This window comes from Betta splendens, chromosome 24 (assembly GCF_900634795.4).
Source record: "Betta splendens chromosome 24, fBetSpl5.4, whole genome shotgun sequence".
Taxonomy (NCBI): domain Eukaryota; kingdom Metazoa; phylum Chordata; class Actinopteri; order Anabantiformes; family Osphronemidae; genus Betta; species Betta splendens.
In genome coordinates, this window is record NC_040901.2 from 4826375 (window position 1) to 4848648 (window position 22274).

General features: G+C 40.8%; 1 protein-coding gene across 4 annotated transcripts in view; it reads left to right on the forward strand.

The window, feature by feature from the left end:
* Nucleotides 1-256: 256 nt before the first annotated feature.
* Nucleotides 257-22274, forward strand: part of LOC114849354 (centrosomal protein of 128 kDa-like) — a 28301-nt gene continuing 6283 nt past the window's right edge. The window contains exons 1-20 of one of the 4 annotated variants that reach the window (XM_029140718.3): nt 257-862; nt 950-1036; nt 1121-1247; nt 1410-1537; nt 1829-1920; nt 2861-2933; nt 3473-3580; nt 4905-4988; nt 5347-5421; nt 5587-5734; nt 7561-7700; nt 8652-8723; nt 8926-9123; nt 11094-11282; nt 11645-12103; nt 13462-13626; nt 14353-14508; nt 18440-18499; nt 19639-19831; nt 21958-22007. In XM_029140718.3, the coding sequence (XP_028996551.1) occupies nt 689-862; nt 950-1036; nt 1121-1247; nt 1410-1537; nt 1829-1920; nt 2861-2933; nt 3473-3580; nt 4905-4988; nt 5347-5421; nt 5587-5734; nt 7561-7700; nt 8652-8723; nt 8926-9123; nt 11094-11282; nt 11645-12103; nt 13462-13626; nt 14353-14508; nt 18440-18499; nt 19639-19831; nt 21958-22007 (2778 nt within the window). In that variant the 5' untranslated portion in view covers nt 257-688. The remainder of the gene's footprint in view (nt 863-949; nt 1037-1120; nt 1248-1409; nt 1538-1828; nt 1921-2860; nt 2934-3472; nt 3581-4904; nt 4989-5346; nt 5422-5586; nt 5735-7560; nt 7701-8651; nt 8724-8925; nt 9124-11093; nt 11283-11644; nt 12104-13461; nt 13627-14352; nt 14509-18439; nt 18500-19638; nt 19832-21957; nt 22008-22274) is intronic. The other 3 variants (XM_029140717.3, XM_029140720.3, XM_029140719.3) reach the window with 3 other exon arrangements.

The window sequence follows — 22274 nt, forward strand, 5'->3', positions numbered from 1 at the left end:
AATATAATATAATATAATATAATATAATATAATATAATATAATATAATATAATATAATATAATATAATATAATATAATATAATATAATATTTTTTATAATAATTTATCGTTTTTTATAACTGTTAACAACTGAGATTTTTTTTGCTCGACAGTTTTCTTCCAACTGAAGAGCGGCACTTGTGGCGCTCACCTACAACCTCTGGACGTTGTAGTTGTCAAATCGCAAGTTCCTACACAGCCACGCGGGGACCAGCCTACACTTCCCGGCATGCCGCGAGGCAGCCACCGTCTGTTGTTTTCCTAAGGAGACGCGGCTAGTTTAAGTTGCCATAGCAGAGAGGGTGTTTCTGCTAGCTAGCACGCCTAAAGCGCCACGCCAGCGCCGCTTGTGTACTGTTTTAGGGTGTTAGCATGCCCTTGGTCCTTTTATGTTGGACGAATGCAACGCCGTGTTGCTTTAGCTGTAGTGCCACATGGCTAAATTAGTTGGCTAACGTTTCATTAGCTAGCTAGCTAGCTAAGGGTTACTATAGTGAGTTGGCACTTGTTGCTAGCTAGGAGGAACATCAATCACAACAATGTCCAGGACTGTGATTGATTGTGTGAGCTGCCGTTTGTATTTAACATAATTAATCTTATTTATCCAGCCAGACACTGTCACCAAACTTTGGGACCATTGCCCTAAACTATGGACACTTCCAGCGAATCGGAGTCGTACAGCAGGATGCGGGGACACAGGCCTCGGGGGCGTGAAGCCCACCGAAGACCTGGCCGGAACAGGACGAGAGCTAGTGGCAGCGCAGGCGATGCTCCAGTTGCAGACATTTCAGAAAAGATTAGCACCTTGGCAAACACTCTGCAGGTACACTACTATTTCCTACTAGTGGACGTGCGTGCTCTCTAATTTGAAATGAATTATTTTAATGAAATGGCTGCTTTTCTCTGTCAGGACACTAGTAAAAACCTGACCAAAGTAGATCAGATGCTAGGCCAGTACAGGGAGCATACAGACGACCAGGCTGAAGCCATGGCACTGGTAAGTGCTTAATTCATTATTATATATCACATACATAATGCATTTGAAGATGCAGATGGCTTTAAGGCTTTCTTCATACACCAGCTCAGAGAAAACCTGGAGGAGTCGATAAGTCAGCTGCAGACACAGAGACTGGGCAGACCCAGTGGTGCCAAGAGTGCTTCCGCCTCAACCCTGCGTACCAGTGACTTGGAGGCTTCCTCGGGATCAGGTATGAATAAATAGAGAGGATTCTGTTCACAATTGGCTGTGACTGAAATATTAAAAAAATGAAGCCTTTCTGTTGTGATTCTTGTTTGTGCTTGAACAAGTTTCTAAGTAGTCTTTCTAAAAAGTTCTGTCTGAACGCTTCATAATGTTGATATAATGTTAGGGACTACGGAAGACCAGCGTTTCCATCCTACCTCTCCACTGAAAGACTATACAGTCCCCCCAGGGAGAAGGAAGAGGTCTCAGTCTGCTGGCGTTCGCTTCAAGGATGCCAGTCTGACAGGACAGGATGTAAGGAATCACAGACAAACCAATCACTGCTGCTTGTTATTTCATGTAGTTTCAAAACGTTACAGCAAGAGGGCACTCTTACTAAGCAACACACCCACGCACGCACGCACACGCAACCTTTTTATTTTTTCCAGATTTTTATAAATCAATGATTTGTTAATGTTAGGACTTTACTTTGCTCTCTTGGTCTTTTTTATCATTGCTTATCAGTCTTTTCAATCCTTTGCTGCTGTTGTGTCCTGTGTTTTGTATTCAGTAGTTTGTTTGTTTTTTTGTACTTGTCTTACACAGATTCATACTTTGCACCAATCCCTGAGGGATCTGCGCTGTGACCAGCAGAGGCTGTCATGTGACCTGGATAGAGAAATCCTCAGGAGAAATCGGTATCTGAGAAGATCTGATCTGAGATATATGTATATATTTATGCACAATAACCTTTTCCTTCAGTTTTTTTCTTTTTATTAGTTTCAGGATGACACATTATATAAAAATGTATTAAACAGACTTAACTGTGAAGAGGCAGAACGTATGACTCTCTCTGAGTGTGTTCGTGTGTATTATCAATATTTTAAGTGAATGATGGGGGCCCAAACATTAGAGTCATCTTGTGACTAGTATTAGGCTACGAATCAAACTTTGGTGTCCTTGTCAAGTAGATAAACCTGTGCCATTAGCCCCAGAATAAAATCCAGCAACTGGATTTCAGAATTCGACATTTGGACATGAACAGTAAAACACATTTACTTTTACTTTTAATTTCTCATTTATTTGCATTTTAATCCAAACCATTTTATTCATTAATTACATTTACATTTTGTAAATCAGTGATTAAAGGCTGTTTGAAATTAAAGTTGTTAGAATAAAGTTTTAAATTACCTTGGGTATCAAACTTTGCATCACCTTAAATTGGATTTAGAAGAAATATTGTTTAATCAGAAATGTGAACTTTTAGTTTAATAGTTATACCTTTTCAGGTCTTTAAAATCTCCTTGATGAGGAAGTGATAAAAGTGTGATGGGAGACTTAAAGAGACAGCCCTGCAAAGTCGACATGTGGCAGGAGCTTTCCCCCAACATTTAAATTTGACATTTTGAAGTTATTAAAATTCTCCTTCCCCCCCGACGCTGGTGACCACACCAAATTAATCCACATATCTCAACATCTGAAACTGCATAATTATCTTCAGTGGCATCATACTATGTATTCAAATTTTTTAGCAATGATGTCCTGGAATTGGATTTTTTAATATGTCTAAAATGTCTGCCATGTAAATATATTCACTGCTGTATTTGTGTGTGTCTCTCTTTTTTTCTAATTTCACAGGTCTGAAATTGACACCAGGCGGGCAATGGAAAGCCTCACAGAGCACATGACAACTTCCCAGCGACATGACTCGGTGAGTTGTGGCTGCACTTTTCACTACAAATACTTCAAGAATTCATTTTTTTTCTCTGTGAATGTGAGAAGAAAAGTGGCGGTTCCTGAATGTAAGGGCATCACATCAGCTGTTGATGGATGAAAGCTGCTGGAATGTACAAATATTTTTGTTTTCTGAATACTGAAAAAGTGACAAATGGTTTCTATTTTCAAATAAAACTCAAAAGCTCGCAGGCATATTGCTCCTCACTGCACCATCACTACAGTTAAAATTATGCAGCCCCAGCTGACATCCAACATGTTTACTATATTTTATCTTGTCATGTCTGTGGACGTGACCAGATAAAGGCATTAACTGTCAAACACAGGGGGATGTGATACTTCCTGATTCCTCTGAATACTTGAGTGGTGCATGTAATGCTTCCATTTAGTTTGAAAAATCTATTTTTGTCGCCCACACTTTTAATTTCCTGTTGTCTCATTTATCATAACTTGCTGCCATTCCTGCAGCGGAGGTGTTTGCGTGACCTGAGGCGTCCTCATTCTTATTGTCTGCAGGTGTCATCTCGCGTGGAGCGACGTCTGCAGGAGCTGGAGCGAGAGATGCACACAGACAGAGAGAGAAGGCCTGAGCAGCATGTGGCCATGTCTCAGGAGCTGCAGGAGGTGACAACCCGCCTCCCACCTCGTCTGCTGCAATCCCTCTGTCCCACACCAGCCTGTTAACACGCAAATGTTCCCTCACATTCAGAAAAAGCACCAAATAATATTACATATTATATTTGACCACATATCTCATCGGGGTTGTAGACCTTTAGGACATGGTGGAGTGGTTCTAATTCTCTCACTGTTTTACTTCTAGTACCGCCGTGACTCAAAATCTGTGCACCTAAGGCAGATGTTAACTTCTGAACATGAACATGTAGGCAGTCTTTTTATGTTAGTGAGACTGATGGACATATTTTTCATCATCTCACTGAGACACCAGCCCTTCATTCAGCAGGAATAAATGCCTATATTTCCGAGTAATAATACCAACCATTGACATTTACCTATTCTATTACTGCCCAATTTTCTAAAAACTTCCACGGCATTCTAGCTGCTTAAAAGGTTAAAGTGTAAAGCTTGGTGATGTAAAAAAAAAAGACTGCTGAAACAATTTAATTTCTTCTTTTTTTGAGCAGTTACTTCTCACCTTGCAAAAAAAGAAAGAAAATGTCACCCTAAAACCACCCACTACATCAACTATAATTGGTGTGGTTAGTAATTCTGCACACAATTAGATACAGTGATTTCCTACTTCAGTGTAAATTGTCGTCAAAATCACAGAACCTGCAGGAAAAGCCAGTTGCTGGGTCACAGTGCCTGATGCATTTATTTCCTCATGTGTTTGCTGGTGTTTATGACGTAATCAGTTTCTTGTCATTCTGTGTTGTTCGATGTTTCTAGACCACAGGGGGGCACTGTGTAGCTGCAGCCACACACTATAATGTAATACAAGTTACCAATTCATTTACATCCCTGTCCTCTGTAGTGTCCTAATGGGACAGCAGCCGGGCTCAGGTTGATGGGAAATAATGCGTTTGTCCAAAAATTAAGGGTAAATAAACAAGCGTGAGGAATTGAAGAGGAAAATAATCTCTTTTACCTCTAAAGAGCAGAAGATGAGAGAGAGCAGAGGGCACATTTATTCCCCACTGATGGGCCCACTGTGACGTGAATCAAATATATGATGAGTCACTTGGGTAGATGTTATTGCCAGCAGCCGGTAATTCATCACTACAGCCGCCTCAGAGTGAGTGGGATTGAGTGTGGGATCTAAGCTCATGTACAAATCCACGGCGATGCCAGTATCTTGTTCCAAGAAGATGAGATGAGGGAATGCTGTAACGCAATAGCACCTCTCCCATTGCATTGTTACAGTGCTCGTAGAGGAGTTGTGTGTTTTGGTATGTTTTATGTGTTTTCTTTGTGTGCATGTGCTTTGTAGGCGTTAGGAAGGCGCCAGGTACAAACATCTGAGAAAGATGACGTGACAGACAGACTGCTGAAAGCCGAGCGAGAGAAGTACAAGGTGAATGACTTTAGTCAGCAAATGTTAAAGAACCAACCATTTAAAATGTTTGCGCTAGAAAGTTTCTCAGTAGTTTGTCATGCATGTTTTTAGTAACATTTGCTACATGGTACATGTAGTGAGTTTATTTATTGAGGCATAACATATATATATATATATATATATATATATATATATATATATATATATATATATATATATATATATATATATATATTTTTTTTTTAATTGTGGCTTAACTCAAAAAGCAAAGTGAAGCAAAGTACATTTTAAACTTCTGGATTGCAGATACTGCATCTAACCGTTGCTTGTGCTGACCCAACCAAGACTTTCATTCTTTTGGATATACTTTTCTTAGATGGAGCAGGAGCTTGAAAGAGCTAGAAGACTACTGCAACAGTCAGAGGATAGCAGAGAGTCCCTTGTTCAACAGGTTTGTTTGTGTGTACGGCGCTTGAGTGAATATGCAGATGTACAGCAATTCCCTTGTGACAAAACAATAGGAAGTAACTTTTTAAGAAAACTTCAGGGTTGTTTTTTTCCATTTGTCAGACAGATGTCTTTCTCTTTGTCTGCTCACATTCCTGGTAATCTCCAGGTGGACGACATGCGTGGTGAGCTGCAGAGGACGAAGAAGGAGAAGACGGAGCTTCAGAGGGCCCGGTTGGAAACTTTTCAGCCCACTGCTCAGCCACATGGCAGACACAGTGACAGAGAAGAGGGGAGAGGTGGACTGTGTGGGCCAGGTATTGAAATTAGGGTTGGCCTAGAGATGAAGGAAACACAAATATAACAGTATGCTTCGATGCAGATTAACCAGATGTGTTGAACAGTCTTGTGCCAGCCCTGTAACCACAGACTAGTTGGCATTACTGTCAAAACTGCGTTGAGATCTGCTAGAGCCAAATACAATAAAAAGTCGGACATTTAGTCTTAAAATCCTACATCTTACAGTTCAACTGGCTTATTATTTAACTATGATAGATTCCATTGAGATTTGATCATGTTATGATAATGCTACTAAGTAAGAAGTCCGTTGGCTGCATACTGTATCAGCATCTGTAGAAAAGCAATATATGGAGAATCCTGCACCATTTGCGTCTCTTATCATATTATTGTTATTCTGTCTGGGTCTGCCAACTTTGGTTTGCCCCAAGTGAAGGGAGTGACAGTGAAACATGCACATAAGCAAGCAGTGGTGGAAGAAATAAGTATATAAAGTATAATTTCAACACTGAACAAATACTGGAAAGGACCTGTTTTCAAAAAGTATAATTAGCATTTGTTTAATTTTTTTTATTGAAATGTTGGTTGTTATTATTGATGGATTATTTATTGCTGATTTATTTTCTCACCAATATAATTTATGAATATAATGCTGTATCATACAAGTAATCTTCATTATTCCGATTCCAATCCAGTCATATTTTATCTACAGCCCATCACAATTAAACTTTAGTTGAGACGTGTTCAGGAATACTAGGATAATGTTTTTAATTCAATTCAAGTGTTGGACAGTGCCAGTCAAAGTAATACTGAGAAATGCAGCTCATTGATTTCATTCTGCAATGACAGAATTGAGTCTGTGGATTATCTCCAGTGCCATAAAAGTGATCAAAGTTAGATCAAAGCTGGTACTTTTTCCTCCTTCACTTGTAGCAGTGTAGCTCCAAGACCCTGACTCCTGGTGGGTCAGACGAGTGCCTTTCATGGCCACTTTGCTGTCATCTGTGTAGGAGACTGTATTTGAGTGAAGCTGTGTAAGGCGGTTTTAGTGTTGAGGTTTGAAAGCTTCATCAATGCAGAACAGTATCATTGCCTATTTAAATAATAAATGTGAAGTTGCTTATTTTTGTTGTTGTTGATAGAGAAGTTGCATTTGGAATTTGTCATTTTTGTGTAATTATTTTGTGCCCACTTCCAACAGCCACATGTTTTCGGTGCTTCTTTAAATTGTGGTTTGGTTTGCTCTTTCTGAACCCAGTGGTGTAGTGTTCAGATCGCACCACTTTGTTGGGGGTTGAGTCCGCTTTCTCTGTTCTTTGATGTTGAGACATCTGTCTTATAGTGCACAATCTAAGAAGAGCAGAGAAGAGTGGGGGTGGCTGTGAATTTCATCACAAGTGTCACTCAAACATGAACCAGTGACTGTGCTTGTGGAAACACCTAGGAACCAGTTAGAACTGATGGAGCATCCAGCAGACGCACCTGAGTTCAGATTCCAATAAGGATTGTTCATTTTTATTAGCGTTTTCTGCTCTATGCAGCATGTGAACACCATGGTACTGTATGATTTCTCTGTGTGTGTCTTATTTCAGCCATGATTTGGTTGACCGATATCCTTCAAAGACATTTAGATAGAAACACTCCTCAGTCATTGAGAAGAACCGTATTTTCTGGCACTTGATATAATCCAAAAAAGTAGATAAAAAGGATTAGAGTGTACAAATGTTACTGCGGCTGGTGTTTGCTGCTTTTTAATGAATACTAAAGCCGTGGATTCCATTTCATTTGTTTGTTGTCACTTTGTATTCTATGTAAATTTTGCTCTCAACATGTATATGTCTTCTAGATCGATTGGAGCTGGAAAAAGAAGTGGCAGATCTGCGAGTCCAGCTGTGCAAGGCATCAGTTCTCAGTGAAGTTGAAGATCTGAAAAGGGTTCTGGACCGTAAAGAGAAGGAGAAGGTGCAGCTCAGTGTGAAGGTGGAGGTGAGTATTGAAGAAAATGAATTAAACAACAAGAGCAAGACTTATAAACACAACACAGGCATCTTTTTGACTTTACTCCTGATGACATCTCCATCCTGAGCAAGCTTCTTTTAGTTTGCTGGGTGCATCTCATCCGTAGCCATGTCATCCATAAGTTCTATGGCACACAATCCTCTTTAAAATCATCAGGCGACAGTCAGAATCAGGGATCAGAAATCAAGCAGCAGTCATTTATCGTTCTTAGACTAGTGCATTGTGCCACTTCCATCACTTTAGCAACACAGGAAAAAATCTTGAAGGGGAAAAAAGACCAAACCAATGTTCAAGGTTATGTGTATCAATAAAATGTAGGTAGAAATAGCTGCACTTTAAGCATTGGCACATTTCTCTAATCTTTGATGTTTCTTTTTCTGAAAATATGTTTAAACACCCACGCTCCTCTCTTTGCAGAGTAGATGTTAAAAGATGAAGTGGGTGTTTGCGTGTATCACCTGGGGCATCTCTTATGGGTTTTATGTGTAGATCAAAATAGACGTTGGAAATGTTTCATTTCAGCGATAAATGAACAAAAACGAAATATAATGAGGAAGATAAGGTAGAGGATTCAATTTCTCAGTGACCGAATTTATACATGGTCTAGTAGGATTGTGACTAATCAGTCTATGGATAATTAGTCCTAACTGACAGTTCTATTTAGTCTAACACATAAATGGTGCCACGGTAATCTTACTTTCTCTCGCTTTAGCCTTCAGTCAGACTTGAAAGGAGCTTTGCAGACAATCCTATTTGTTGGTAGCACAGTCTCAACCTTTGACCCTTTTCTCTTTGATTCACAATTTTCTGCTCTTTACTTAGCTGTTATTGAAATGTTTTTTTTCCACTTCAGTTGGACCCATCTTTCTTTTTCTGCATTTTCATGCGTACAATTTCTCTCTTTCTCCTCCATACCAGGAATTGTCATTAGACCTTGCACGGCGGGAACAACAGCAACTACAAATGCTTGAACAGTTGAAAGACATACAGGTATTTTGTTTGGTTACTGTGTACATTACATTTATATCAGTAAATTTACATTTTAGTGCACGTAAAAATTAGTAAAATTGTAATTCTGATTATAAAAAAAAAAGTAAGGCTACTGCTTGGTGAGTCCATAAGACATTTATGGGTTAAATAAACACTGACTCGGATTATAAACTTTGCATCTACACTTTATTCATAAATTCAGTCATCCTTTCAGAGCCGAGGGCAGGCAGAAAGGAGGGAGATAGAGGAGTTACTTCACGAGAGCACGCGGAGCAGAGACGAATTGAAGACCAGGGCTCAGGAGGCTGTGCGCCAGTGGAGGGCAAAGTGCAGGAGACTGCAGAAGGAGCTAGAGGAGGCAAAGGCCCAGGCTCAGTTTCATACGGAGAAGGCCTCCCAGGTCAGTTGGTCCAGATGCATTTATTACATGACTTCTGACACAGCAGCCTACAGTAGCATCAGCAATCTGTGATCTTTGTAATGCTTTCTGTCCAGCTACATTGAAGAATACTCATCTCTACTGAGTTGGCTTATTTTACATTATTACTATTTCTGTGATCATAATATCACATTTCTACAAGATCCAGGTACATGATCGTTAAATAGCTATATTCATTCACAGTGAAAGAGCTTTCTTTAACTTTTTTAACCTTCTCTGCATTTTGTATTAATAACATACATTTTACAACTAAGAAAAAACTGTTTGTTGTACATTATCTAGAGTTAAACAAGCACCAAGCTATAAATCACAATGGTTGAGTAGTCAGCTGCTCGTCTGTTCTGTTGGCAGTGGTTGTTCATCTGTGTATAGTAAAAACAAAGGTCTTGCACACCAAACAGAATTTGAGTTCAAACTCAGACCTTCAAAAAATGTACCCCAGCGTAACTATGAACTAGCTGGAACTACCAAGCAGCTGGAGCACAAAGACCAGTTGACTCAACTCGTGGTCTCCAGGCAGCTCTGTCTCAAATGCACTGGCTAAAGCTGCTGCTGCTGCTGGCAGAGTGTTAGTGGCTGGCCATCTGGCAGCACAACAGCTGAGAACAGCTCTGTCTCTGTTGCATCTTCTCAGCAGTGGAGCCTGGCTCATGCACATCTGTTTTGACTTTACTGGTGTATGGAAAAAAACTCAAACAATCAATAATATCTCCACTGAAATACATTTTTGAACTCCAGCAGTAAACTGATTTGTGCTGCCTCCCCCAGAGTTTTGAGTGGAAAAACAGAATTATCAGAACCAAACTCTCCCTGCAGTTCTGCATCCCACAATCATCACAGAACAACGTGGAAGGAAGCTGGGTTCCTTAAAGTGGCCACAAAATATCAAGTCTCTCATTAGCATTTTAAAGCAGGTCTGTTTCTAAACCATGTCACTGCTTCGATTAATTTACAGCATAAAGGCCTTTCAAGTTTACTTTCGTTTCACAGAAATAAATCGACATCTTTCCGTCACCAGGGAAAAGCACAGGTTTTAATATTTGTGTTTTTCTCCCTCATTTCCTACATTAGTTTCATTGTCGAAATGGACTAGAAAAAAAGCAAAAGCATCACCTTCTGTCTATTTAGTGTAATTACTGGAAAAAAAAAATTCCAGTTTAAGGAAAAGAAGGAAGGGAATTAAATGAATACCTCCTTTTGAAATAAACTAAAATGTAAACAAAGCATGATAGTCCATAAATGTCTCCATTGTTTTAATTCATGTTATAGTTATTTTTTATAGATTTTGTATCAAAGACAAAATAAAATCCTTGAATGATTCATAAATTAACTTCATTACAATATAATCAAACAGGAAGTTGTCTCAACACCTTTTGTTACTACATTACAGCCGTTTTACTTAGCTGAATAATTAATGACTGGGAATTATTATTAGCTTGAAAGTCACCTCCCAGTGATTTCCATTTCATTTGAACTGAATGAGTCACCTCCAAAGTCAGTCAGCAGCCTAGTGCCTCACAGACAGACAGACTCCCACCTGGCATGCTCAACGTGACACGAATTAATTACAAAATCATTTCTGCCCCCTTAATGAATTAGGGGAGAGAATCAAGTGCTCAATTAAATGATTAGGTTCTGAGCTACAGCAAAGTCTTTGCAAATTCCAGTCAAAGCCAGAGTATTAGAAGCAATCTGCCTTGAACAGACCTGACCATTGTCCCTTATCAGAGAGCTGAGTGCTAGCATTTTCCTATCAGTGCCAGAGCTGGTACTGCATATGTTTCTCTCCCTCTCTCACTGTCGCTTTTCTCTTGCTCTCATCATTATTGTCAGAGCTCTTCTTTTAACCCATTTTTCTCCTCCTCTTCATTTGTCATTCTTCATTTCTCTTACCCCCCCCCCACTCTTGTGCTCTCCCTTCCTCTCTCCAGGCAGCCAGGGAAAAGGAGAGCTCTCAGGCCCAGATGAAGGCGCTGAGCCAGCAGACCGAGGCGGCCCGCAGGGAACTTGCTGAAATCCTAGGCCGTTTGGCCCGGCGCGAGGAAGAACTCCGCTGCAAAGATGTAGAGCTGTCCGAGACCCGCCAGCGCCAGTTGTCATTGGAGCAGGAAATCCAGCAGGTGTGGGGTCCAAAAATAGAATAGCTCCTTCAGGTCACGAGGAACATAAAAAAACGCATGTTTAACTCACGGGACAGGCTTTCATAAGACGGTGCATATTTGGGGCTCTTCATCCCTCATTCATGAGTAGTTAAATTCTCACAGTCATTGGGGTTGAATGTCATGTAATGACAACTTGTCAGTCTGCATTGTCCTTGTTGTCTGAAATGTTTTAGTTCTATAAACACTTATTGTACAAATCCAATCACAGGCCATATGTAGTTAACTTTATATATAACTGTAATTTCAACAACTTAAAAACTCTACAGCTTAAGAGTCATTAAAAATGTTTGATAAGATACTAAAAGTGCGGCTGACCCTAGGTGAGGGAGACTTCAGCTGTGCTGGAGGAAGAGACTCGGCGCCAGGAAAGCATCCAAGCAAGACTAAGAGAAGAGAACCAGAGGCTGGAGGAGCGGGCTGACGTCCAAGCCCGCCGTTGTCAGAGAGACCAGGACACACAGGCCGAACTTCAGGGTTCCCTGAAGCAGATGACCTCAGCTCACGCCCAGCTAGTGCAGAGGTTAGCGGAGGAAGAGAGTTCTAGGAAGGAGCTCCAGAAGACTGCTTTGGAGGTGCAGGCTAGGCTGGCAGTGGTGCAGGAGGAGCGGGCCACCCTCAGTGAACAGCTGCGTCTAGAGAGAGAGGTGCATCTGAAGGAGCTGCAGAGCATGAAGTCGATGGGAGACAACAGGCAGCAGAAGGACCGGGAAATGCAGGACATGCTCAAGCTCTGCTGTCAGGAGCGAGATGAAACTCAAGCACTGCTAATGGAGGTCAAGGTGGGTCATTTAATAAATATACACAAAGGAAACACAATAATTTGATTGTCATCCTGTAAAATATGCTAAATTTGCTTTTTCAAAGGTTTGATGGTATCAGGTGTCACACACACTTCTAATTAGTTGAATCTTTTGAGATCTCAAGGTCAAAAACCAATTAGCGTTTATTTTGTTCACACCTCTTCATGAATCACAGAACACCGCACTGTCATTGACATTTACTTTGTCATTGACACATCCTTCACATCCAACACAGGGCAACACGCCTGAGCTGCTAAACATCTGGCATATTTCCGACTCAGCGAGACACACGAAATTCTCATTTAGCCTAATTTTCTTTATTGGCTAGGACTCTGTCCTCTGAGTACGAGGGAATCGGGAATAGCTGAGCTTTTAATGGTGTGTGGTGCCCCATTGATCCTCACAGCTATTCCAAAGCTCCAAGCGTGAATATTTAAAAGCCTCGATATTAAACCTCTCATCAAGTCAGTACTGAAGATCTGGGATTCTTCTTGACTTCCTCCCCCAGTTCCCTACCCTCTTTTTCCCTTCAGTATCTGCAATGATGAGTCCTCATGGGTACATTGTTTCTTAAGGGGCATGGTCCTCCCTGATATGGTTGAGTTTAGCCCATTAGCTGTGCTGAATGGCATTAATATCTGACATAGCTCATTGTAATGGTGTCATTTTCGAGTGAAGTGAGGACAAGGGCGTTTGCTAGAATGTTTTTAAGTACTAGCCTGCGGGTACAGCAGATGTCCCCAAGAAGCCCACCCAATATTCGCAGAGCATAGCCAGAAGCCTATGGTGTGATTTTGATACAGTCAACTGTCAGAAAAAGCTTTAAATATTCGTATTTTTTGTCCTTGTCCTCTCGTTGTGGATTTCTCCTCTACTCGATCTTCTTTCTCACTGTCTCTCCCTGGCCTAATCCCTCTCTTACTGCTTCCCTCCAGTACTAATTTAGCATTTTCCATCTGTTTTCTCTCTCACTCCAAGCACTTGTGTTTCCATCTTTCTTCTTTGTGTCACACCTGTCACTCCCACTTCTCAGCCATTCTAGCTAGTTCTAATTTACTGTATCCTGAGCTGTGTGCGACAGTATGATCATTGTAGATAAAAGCTGTAATGTCTGTTTGGATTTCGCCTCACTTGGCCTATTACCCAATCATCCCTCTTTGTGTCAGACCTGTGAATTCACCTTCAATTGTCTCCACAGTATTACTGAAACGGCAAATCTAATGCTGATGCTGCTAATTGTGTTAGTATGGTGACGTTTATGTTTGTGAAACTGATGAGCCAGCACTCGCAGTGCTGCCTGTGTGCTTGGGCCTTTAAAGCTGTCCACTCTCCACTAGGCAGATGCAGCGTCAGACAAGGAGCTGTGTGGGGCGCTGCGCATCAAGTTGGACAGGATGAAGGATGAGTGTGATAAGCTGGCAGCACAGCTGAACACAAAGGGCGAGGCACACGCACTTCTCCTCAGAAAATACCAGACTCTCAAACAGGAAATGGATGAAAAAGTAAGCCCTGCATTGTCACACTTTGTAGACTGGTTAACAAATATTAAAAATTTAAGAAATATCACTTAAATAATAATCATTATCATTATTAAAATACAATATTAATATACTACAACATTTAAATTCATTGTGACAGCACTCTGAAGGTTCCTGGCTTGTTTTTTTTGTTTTTCTTAGATGATAGATAATGGTAAAACATACAAATACATGTATGTAACCATACAACCCTACTGTATCTATGGTTTAAAAATGTCAAATCAGGGTTATTTTTAAATAGACTTGAGCAATAAGACCTCGGGTGTTTTACAACCGCTGATCTAATATTAAATCTCTATTAACCTTTTTGACAGTTCTGATAATTCCATGGGGCTCTATAGGGACATTTGTGTATTGATTGGAAATCAGGCAAATGGAGACAAAGAGACACTTATGAATGTGTTATGCGAGGTTTATTATCTTAGAGACGCAATAATGATCCACAGTCCCTGGGCAGCACTGAACCCTTGGTTCCTGTGCCTCAGGCATATTGATTTTGTGTCCTGGTTGAGACATTAAAACTACATACTGGGCAATGAAGAAAACTTAACTAAATCGCTTTATGATCGGAACCTTAATGAACTTCTCTAAAAAATCTGCTCTAAAATATTCTCCTAATGTTAATTTGAATTGAATTTTGTGGTCAAACTAGAACCACCATTAAATTATGCCTCTGTGCTTCCGCCACAGCTTAGGTCCAGTGAGCGGAGACGTGCTTCTGAGTCGGAGCTGGAGCAGAAGCTGTTGCGGATGGAAGCAGAACAAGAGATAATCCTTACCTCCATCGGTGAGGAACTAGATGTAGCCTGCTGCACCCTCGCTATGGACAGTGAAGACAAACTGCAGGTATTTCATTTGAGTAGATTTCTGTTTTTTATGAAGCTGAATGTAGAGATTTATAAGAATAATTAAACACAACTACACAAACGCATTACTGATAAACCACTTACGTACGAATGAAAATGTTTTTTTTTTACACAGTCACTAAACAGGAAAACATGAGTATTGTCTTGGAGATCTCTAATATTGACCCGCTACTGTATGTGGCATGTTATTTTGCTAGATGGTCAACAGTAATTGCATCCTCCTACTGTTAAGTCGTACTGTAACTTCTCTCTATTGCCATCATTCTTTCAAACCTTTGTTTATTGAGAAAAGGCACGCTGTATCACAGACAACGTTGCATCATAGGCAAATCTGCCTTAAATCTACAATTGTAATGTTATTCCACTCTTGATATTCCAATGAGAGAGAGCATACTTGATTCCAACCTGATGGGACCCATCCGTGCTCGGCCCATTTATTTCCTCCATCCTGATCCCTTTTCCTATTAGGGTTGTACTGCAGCCAATCCCAGGTTGTCACTGGGCGAGCAGCAGAGAACACCCTGGACAGCTCTGAATCATTTTATGTTTTAAGGTTTTATCAAAATAAAAAGGATATTTTGGATATGTTGTTTCCAAAAACAGAACACTGACTCTGTTCCATCGGGAGAAATGTAGTACACTTGTTGGGCTTGTGTTATCTTAGGCTCTGCACTTTCAAGCTCAAGGCAATTTGGACAGAAAATATGAGCCAAAAACACAAATTCTAACACCTGGGTACAAGTTCTTCTGCTGCATAATGTTCCCACATTTTTTTTTTATTCCGACATTAGAGTTTTTTTTCTTTGTTACTATAGATGATTGGCCTCACTTCTGGCCTCACCATCTTTTAAGAAGACAGACACAAAACGTTTGTCTTAGTTGGTAAAATAATCAATATATGAAAGAGTTTAAGACAAGGATCTAGTTATTGTTTGTGTCATACTTCAGAGACAGGTTCTTTCTTTAGTCTCTTTAGTTTGACTTCATCTCTGCATGTACAGACAAGTAGAAATACAGGAAAGCACAAGGATCTCCACAGCCTATAAGATTTAGGACGCTGTTATGCTAAGTGTAAATCATTTATAGGCTCATTTTAACACCTGAAGAATAGGTTTATCATATCACTTGAAGTAACTTATTGCTGTAAATAATCCTGTTGTTGCTGCTTATGTGGAAGTGGTGAGATAAAATGCCCCACTGAAATACAACTCGATGTGCAGTTTCCTCCCCTGGGCCTTAATATTGGGTTATTAATAGGACATTGTATTCTTTTTAGATTTTTGTTGGTTAAGTTAGTTGTAATAATTATATATTATTTTCCAAAGGATCATACAGAGGTTCTATCCATATTTCACCTTGTAATGACACAGTTGTCCACAGGTCCACTTGCTAGAAGCTGCTTTTCTACTGTATTTTAATTTTTTTTGTCTCAATCTGGCCCAGTAGCGTGGGCCAACACCTCGCCTCATCTGCAATCCGTCATGTTTGAAAGAAGTGAAACGTGCTTGTGATTGGCCTAAGGGGAATCATTACTATTCAAAGGGTGTATTAGGTTTCATCCGGAGCCATTTCTATGCTGTATACAGTGCTGTGTTCCCCTAACTCAATCTCAGTGTCTTTAGTCTGGAGAACATTTTCCCAGCAGCTTCCTCCATGGTGTCCTGTAATGGACATCATGCTGCATGCGTCATTTCTTCTCGCTTATAGTAGACTCCCGGACAGAGGTTTTAGGAGCTCCAGTAACTCCATTAAGCCTTTAACGAGTACCCTGGGGCTGTTTTTTAGTTTTACCTCACTGAGCATTATTCCAGGTGCCTTTTAAGGACATATTAGCTGGACTGCCACTTCTAGGTACAGGTGATCTCTATTTATGCACAGTTTGTTTTAGTTCAGAATAGTCATAATCATTTGAGGATATTAATATCCAGCTTTTAAGCAAATAAACACAATTGTTTTTGTGTGCACCATTAATTTAGTCGCAGTTGCAATGGCATTTACATCAAAAGCAAATAAGCGACAATGTAAAAAAACGGTGCAGTGCAGACTGATGCTGAACCTTGGATTGAATGCTCAAAAGAAACTAAAAAAAAACACAGACTCAGGACTGCGTTCTCAAATATGTCCTCACCAAGATAAAAACACTTCATGAATTTCATAAACACCTTAAGATTTGTACCTTTTAGACACAAAGTATACAACGTTATATCACATTTGCGAATAGCAACATTGCTTGCAATAAGCTAATTATAATTTTTTGGAATTCACCTGCGACCTAGTATTTTGTTTTCCGTTGCTTTAAACTATGTAATAAAGGTGAGCAGCACATTCACAGCATCTCTACGAAAACATCCTCCCGTGTCCTTTTCACATGCTGCTGTTGTAACATCTTCACCTTTCACTTCGCTATCAACTTTACAATTTTCCTGGCGGGAGGCGAGACAAACAAACTGTAACCCGGGACCCCCAGTTGCAGGTTTACTTTCCCTTCTGAGAGAGACAAATAAACCACGCAATCGCGTGTTCAAATTATCGGTGCCGGATCCTCGGATTCCAACGCGGCACCGCTGAGAAAATAGTAGCATTCCTTTTACTTCCACCCCACTGACAGCACTTTCAACTCCCAGCCTACCTGTTCAGTTTTTCCAACAGTTTCACCTCCTTTTTGTCTGGCATCGCGCAGAGCCGCCTTTGATGGCTTGGAAGAGAGTAAAGAGCGAGCGAACGAGCGGCGCAGAGGCAGGTTTTATCCTCCCACGCAGTCGCACGCTCTGCCGTGCGGTTGTACTCTCCCTGAGATGGGGATTTCTGCACAGTGGTACTCCAGTGCCATACTTTGAGCTGCTGTGGTAACAACTCGGGTAAATTCATTTTACTTGGATCTGAGCGTGAGTGACAGCTTGGGAAAAAAAAATTGCTTGACGCCTGTGCAGTGGTGGTGTTGTTTGCCGGTGCATGGGACAGAAAGGGTCCAAAGAAATCCTGCTGTGTGCTTCTCATGCCTGCTGGTTGTGTGTAAACATTTTGCCACAAGGGTTTGCTCATAAAACAGTAGCATGTTTTCGTTGACTGTGTGTCTGTGTCTGTGTTTGTGTGTGTATGTGTGTGTGATGGCTTTTTTTTTCTTTTCATATGTAGCAGTAGGGAGTTTGATTGTTTTTCTGGTGAGGGTGACTGTTATCCATCTTGTTATCTGATCTACACAAACCCTTTTGAGGCCGCTGACTGCAGGGCAAAAGAAGCAATTCAATACCAAGTTAATATATACTTTTGGAGAATACATTCGTTAGTGCCTCACAGTCTGACTGAATACTTAATAAAACGGCTTATTTTCATTTCAGGCAGTGGCGTTGACGTACAATATGTTCACCCGTCATGTGGAAAAAATGGGTTCTGAAGAGTTTTTCAACCATTTGGTGAATGTCCAGCATGTGGACCTGACGCATTGCAAATGTTCTCTCAGTGCCACCTAGTTAGACAACTGTTGTTATTTGCACATCTAACTGTGTGTGTGTGTGCGCGTGTGTGCGTGTGAGTGTGAGGTCAGTAGTCATTAGGATTTGGCAGGCAGTCAGTTTGTATTGGCGATTCTGACAAGCTTGTCTGGGAAGAATAGAACGCGCTCCTGTCATTTTTATGACACACGCAACCTCCGTGTGTAGGTGTGTTCGCATGCACCCGTGCGTGCAGTGTCATAGACTGTTTAACACAGATCCACGCCAATTTAAGTTGGCAGAAGCTGTTCTTTACAGTAGTTCAGGGTTTGACAGCGTGGTGCTTTGTTTTTTTTTTTGTTGCTTGTCCATCCATGTGAATGGAAAAACAAAAACTTGCAGTCATCCGGTTATCTTAGTCTTGTGTATGTTATAGTTTTTAAGAATGTGTATCACGTTGTCTCTTTTCTTTTTTGACAGGCTATTTCCCAGAAACCTGGATTAGTCAAAGACCCCCACCTCTGGTTAGCTGAGACCAAGGTATGGTACTTGCCTTCATGATTACATACTAATTTCCCATTCTACACTATCCTGAAGATTAATAGGAGGATGGCATAAAACATGTAGTACACAGAATCAATGAGTTTGTCATGGAAGCTTGACTGGATCGATGCACGATTGTAGTTTCTGTCACGTAAACCTCACTCGTGTGGAATAGCTTCTCACAAAACCCAATAAATCATCGCCGTGCAAACCCTCCACAGCTGTGCAGTGATTTGTGGTGACAGTTAACAGTGATCAGACTGAAACTGAGGTTCAGGGAATTGTGACAGGAGTGTTATAATATCAAGCTGAGCGTAAACTGCATTATCCTTAGAAGATAAGTTAGAATAACGGTTTTATTAACGGTTTTGTTCCTCTGCAGCAGCATTGTAGTTGACATAGTGTTCTGCTTCTGTGGAACTGGTGTCAGTGAGTAAATATGCAACGCAGTTTTCATTTCATGCATTGCCTTTGTCACGGCTTTCCGCTCTTTTGCAGTAATAATCGCGTGGCATCTTTCAAAGAAAAATAGTCCCCATTTTTATGCAATGATGCACTGTACAAAAGAAGCAGGTAATTATTGTTGCGCTGGTGATGCATGATGTGTTCATCACAATAATACATATCTCCTGTCAGTAAGGCTTACAGATTACTTTGCATTTCCAAAAGTAAAGCACTGGAGAAGGATAATTAGCTCACTTGTGAGCAGTGTTCAGTTAGTCATGACAAGGTATGATTTACAGGCTCACAGAGCACAGTTAGAACCCTCACCTAACCCGTTACTCTGCTTGGCTGTAAAGTGGCACGGTCGGCTTCAAAAATGATAAATATGAACCAACTATCATCTCGGTTCAAAGAGCTTTAAAGAGAATCCCTAACATATAGTATAGAAACTCTAGGAATGAAACATTAAGATGTACTGTAACTTCTTATGCCTTAAATAAAGATGCCCCTAAGTTATACCTGAAGGCTGTGGCTTTAATTAAATTCCTGTGACGGGTTTTGGGCATTGATTAGTCAGATTAGTTACCAGTGGAGAAAAATGTGGTTATGTTATTAAAATATAGGCCTAAACAAATGATAATGCATATGGAAAAATGTCTCAATCCCACCTTTTTGTTTATTTATCTAACCAGACCAAGTTACGCTGGCTGTGTGAGGAGGTGCGGGAAGGCGGCATGAGAGAACAACGCCTGAGGAAGCAGCACCAGCAGACCAGGGATCAGTTAAAAGGCCTCAGGCAGAGCCGGGACTCGGAGCAGGCGACTCTGCTAGAGCGCTTGGACCAACAGGAGAAGCTGCTGCACTCCCTCAGCACTGAAAAGAAAGGTACGCACACCAGTATTATACGTGCATTAATGGGGTTCTGGCTTAAAGTGTGATACTAGCGTCATCAAACCATGCCAGCGAATCATATATACCTCGGCACAGCGTCGCGTGAGTGTAATGATGCCTGCGTTCATTATTAGTCAACTAACAACTGATTGAGAAGTACTGGGAGGAAATCATTTATTTGTGCATATTTATTGAATTCATTATAGTAACTCAGAGCAAGTATTTACCTGAAAGTGAGTTCTTAATGAAAATGCAGTCATTCTTTGACCGTGTCTTTTGATTAATGCACCCTAGTGATACTCGAACTTCCTGTTTTCTTCCGCTCTCATTTACATTTAATCACACTGTCATTAAGAGCAATAACTGATTCAGTGCCTTTGTGTTACTGAAGGCTTTTTATTTAGAGTGGAATTGTGCGCCGTCTTTTAATGGATGCTTGTGAAAATGGCGGCCTGCGTCAGAGTGTGTGCTGGAATATTTTTTTTACAGACTGTTTGGTCTGTTTATGATTACAAATGTTTAAGAAGGCATTTTAATGTGTGTGAACTTTGAGACTTATATGCAGAATGGACTTTTTTTTCCCATTCTCCCATCCAATTTTTGACTGCATTCCTCCTAATGAGCTGGAACTGCCAGAGGAAGAACAACTTGTTTTTAGTGCTTCATCTGAACAATACAGGGAAATGGGCCTAATTTGTGTTCCATTAACCGGGAGAGAGAGAGAGACAGTTAACACAGTTAAAAGACTCACAGGACCTTAGAGAGTCATAGTAGGACACTGTCCGGGGGGTAGAAGACCTAAATAGAGACAATCATCCCTGTGCAGCACACAGATAAGCATTGTGATGATACAACCCTCATCTCCAGGCCCTGCTGTCGTTATTACTGTTCTACTCATCCTCAGCCATTTGACAGAAGTAGCCTTGCCAGTCTCAAGCATTGGTATGCTCTCTGTGGTAAATAGACCCGAGACTAATCTCTGTGTCACAACAGCTACAGGATCTGTTTATTTGAAATGAAGGAATGAATTAGAATTTCATCACCTGAGTTCTCAATATGTCTTTTCAGTCTGTGGCTGCTCAGTAAATCTGTTTTTCTTGCACAGACTTGCAATTCTCTACATGAATATGCAATTTGCAATATTACGTAATCATAACTGATTTTCCTTACTCTTTTGCTATTAAACCACATAGTGTTATTATGGTCTGTTTAGAACTAATCCTGGCGTCTGCAATCACCCATTCTAAATGAGGTTGTTTGGTAGGGAACTTGTTTAGGATGAGTTGGACCTGTTAAAACACCCATTGCATCCAGCTACTGGTGTGTGAGATACTGTATAGACTGGTCAGAATCCCAGAGCTGACTGCTGTCCACCACACTGTTAGACAACTGTGAAGTTGATGCTGATCACTGTTCAGTGGTTGTTTAATTGGGCTGAAAAGTAACAGTTGAAGGAACAGTGGTTAAACTACTTGGACATACTGTATCAATAAAGGGTGGAATCAAAGATAGCATCCAGGCGTCTAGATCCAGACTGCACAACACCTGCAGCAGTACTTAGTTGGAATAGGCACTGAGGATTTCATGAAAGTTTTCATGCCATGACCTACAGCACTACTGACATAAAACCACAATAATAGTTGGCTGCAGTGTGCTTGCAATCATAAAAAACAAGCCACTGAAGTGTTAGTGTTCTGTTGTTTGGTTCAATGTGAAACTTTTCAAGCCTGTGGATCAGTCCGTACCAGGAACAGTAAGTCATATATTGAAAACACAGGCTCAGCCACGCCTTGAGGCCACTTTGCTGCCTCTTGCACCCGAAATCCTGCAATATGGCTTCATTCAGATTTTTTTAGATAGAGAGCAGTTTAAAGTGTTCTTGTTTGATCGGTCAGTGCAACTGTAAGTAGCAGCAAAGCAGGAGGAATTTAGTGTATATTTGTCTTAATGGTGACTAGTCATAAGTCATCATTCATCATTGAGGTAAAATATTTCCTGATGGACATAGTGTCAAAGAAACCTTTGTTAGCTTTATTGTCTGGTTTTGCATATCATCCCATTGTGCTATCCTAACAGGATGCAGTACTTCCTTACATGATGTCTTTTATTTCATATCTCAGAGCTGTTGGAGAGAAGTCGGAGAAAGGAGGAAGAAATGAGGAGCCTTCAGGTCAGTAACTGCTGGGCTGCAGTCATGTGAATTCTGTAGTGCGGGGCTGCAAACACCAGCGCACAGCCGTGGGCCTGACGGGTCCTCGCAGCCTTGCTTGAACAAGTTGCTAATTACTGCAGACACAAGGCCGTGGAGTTTAAAAGCCACCAGAGGCCTTGTCTCCGTCTTTCAGTACTGCAGCATCGACGCTTGGCAGGCCACCGACTCACCTAGTCTGCTGTGGACTCCCCCAGTGGCACGCTATTAAACATCCAAACACGTGCA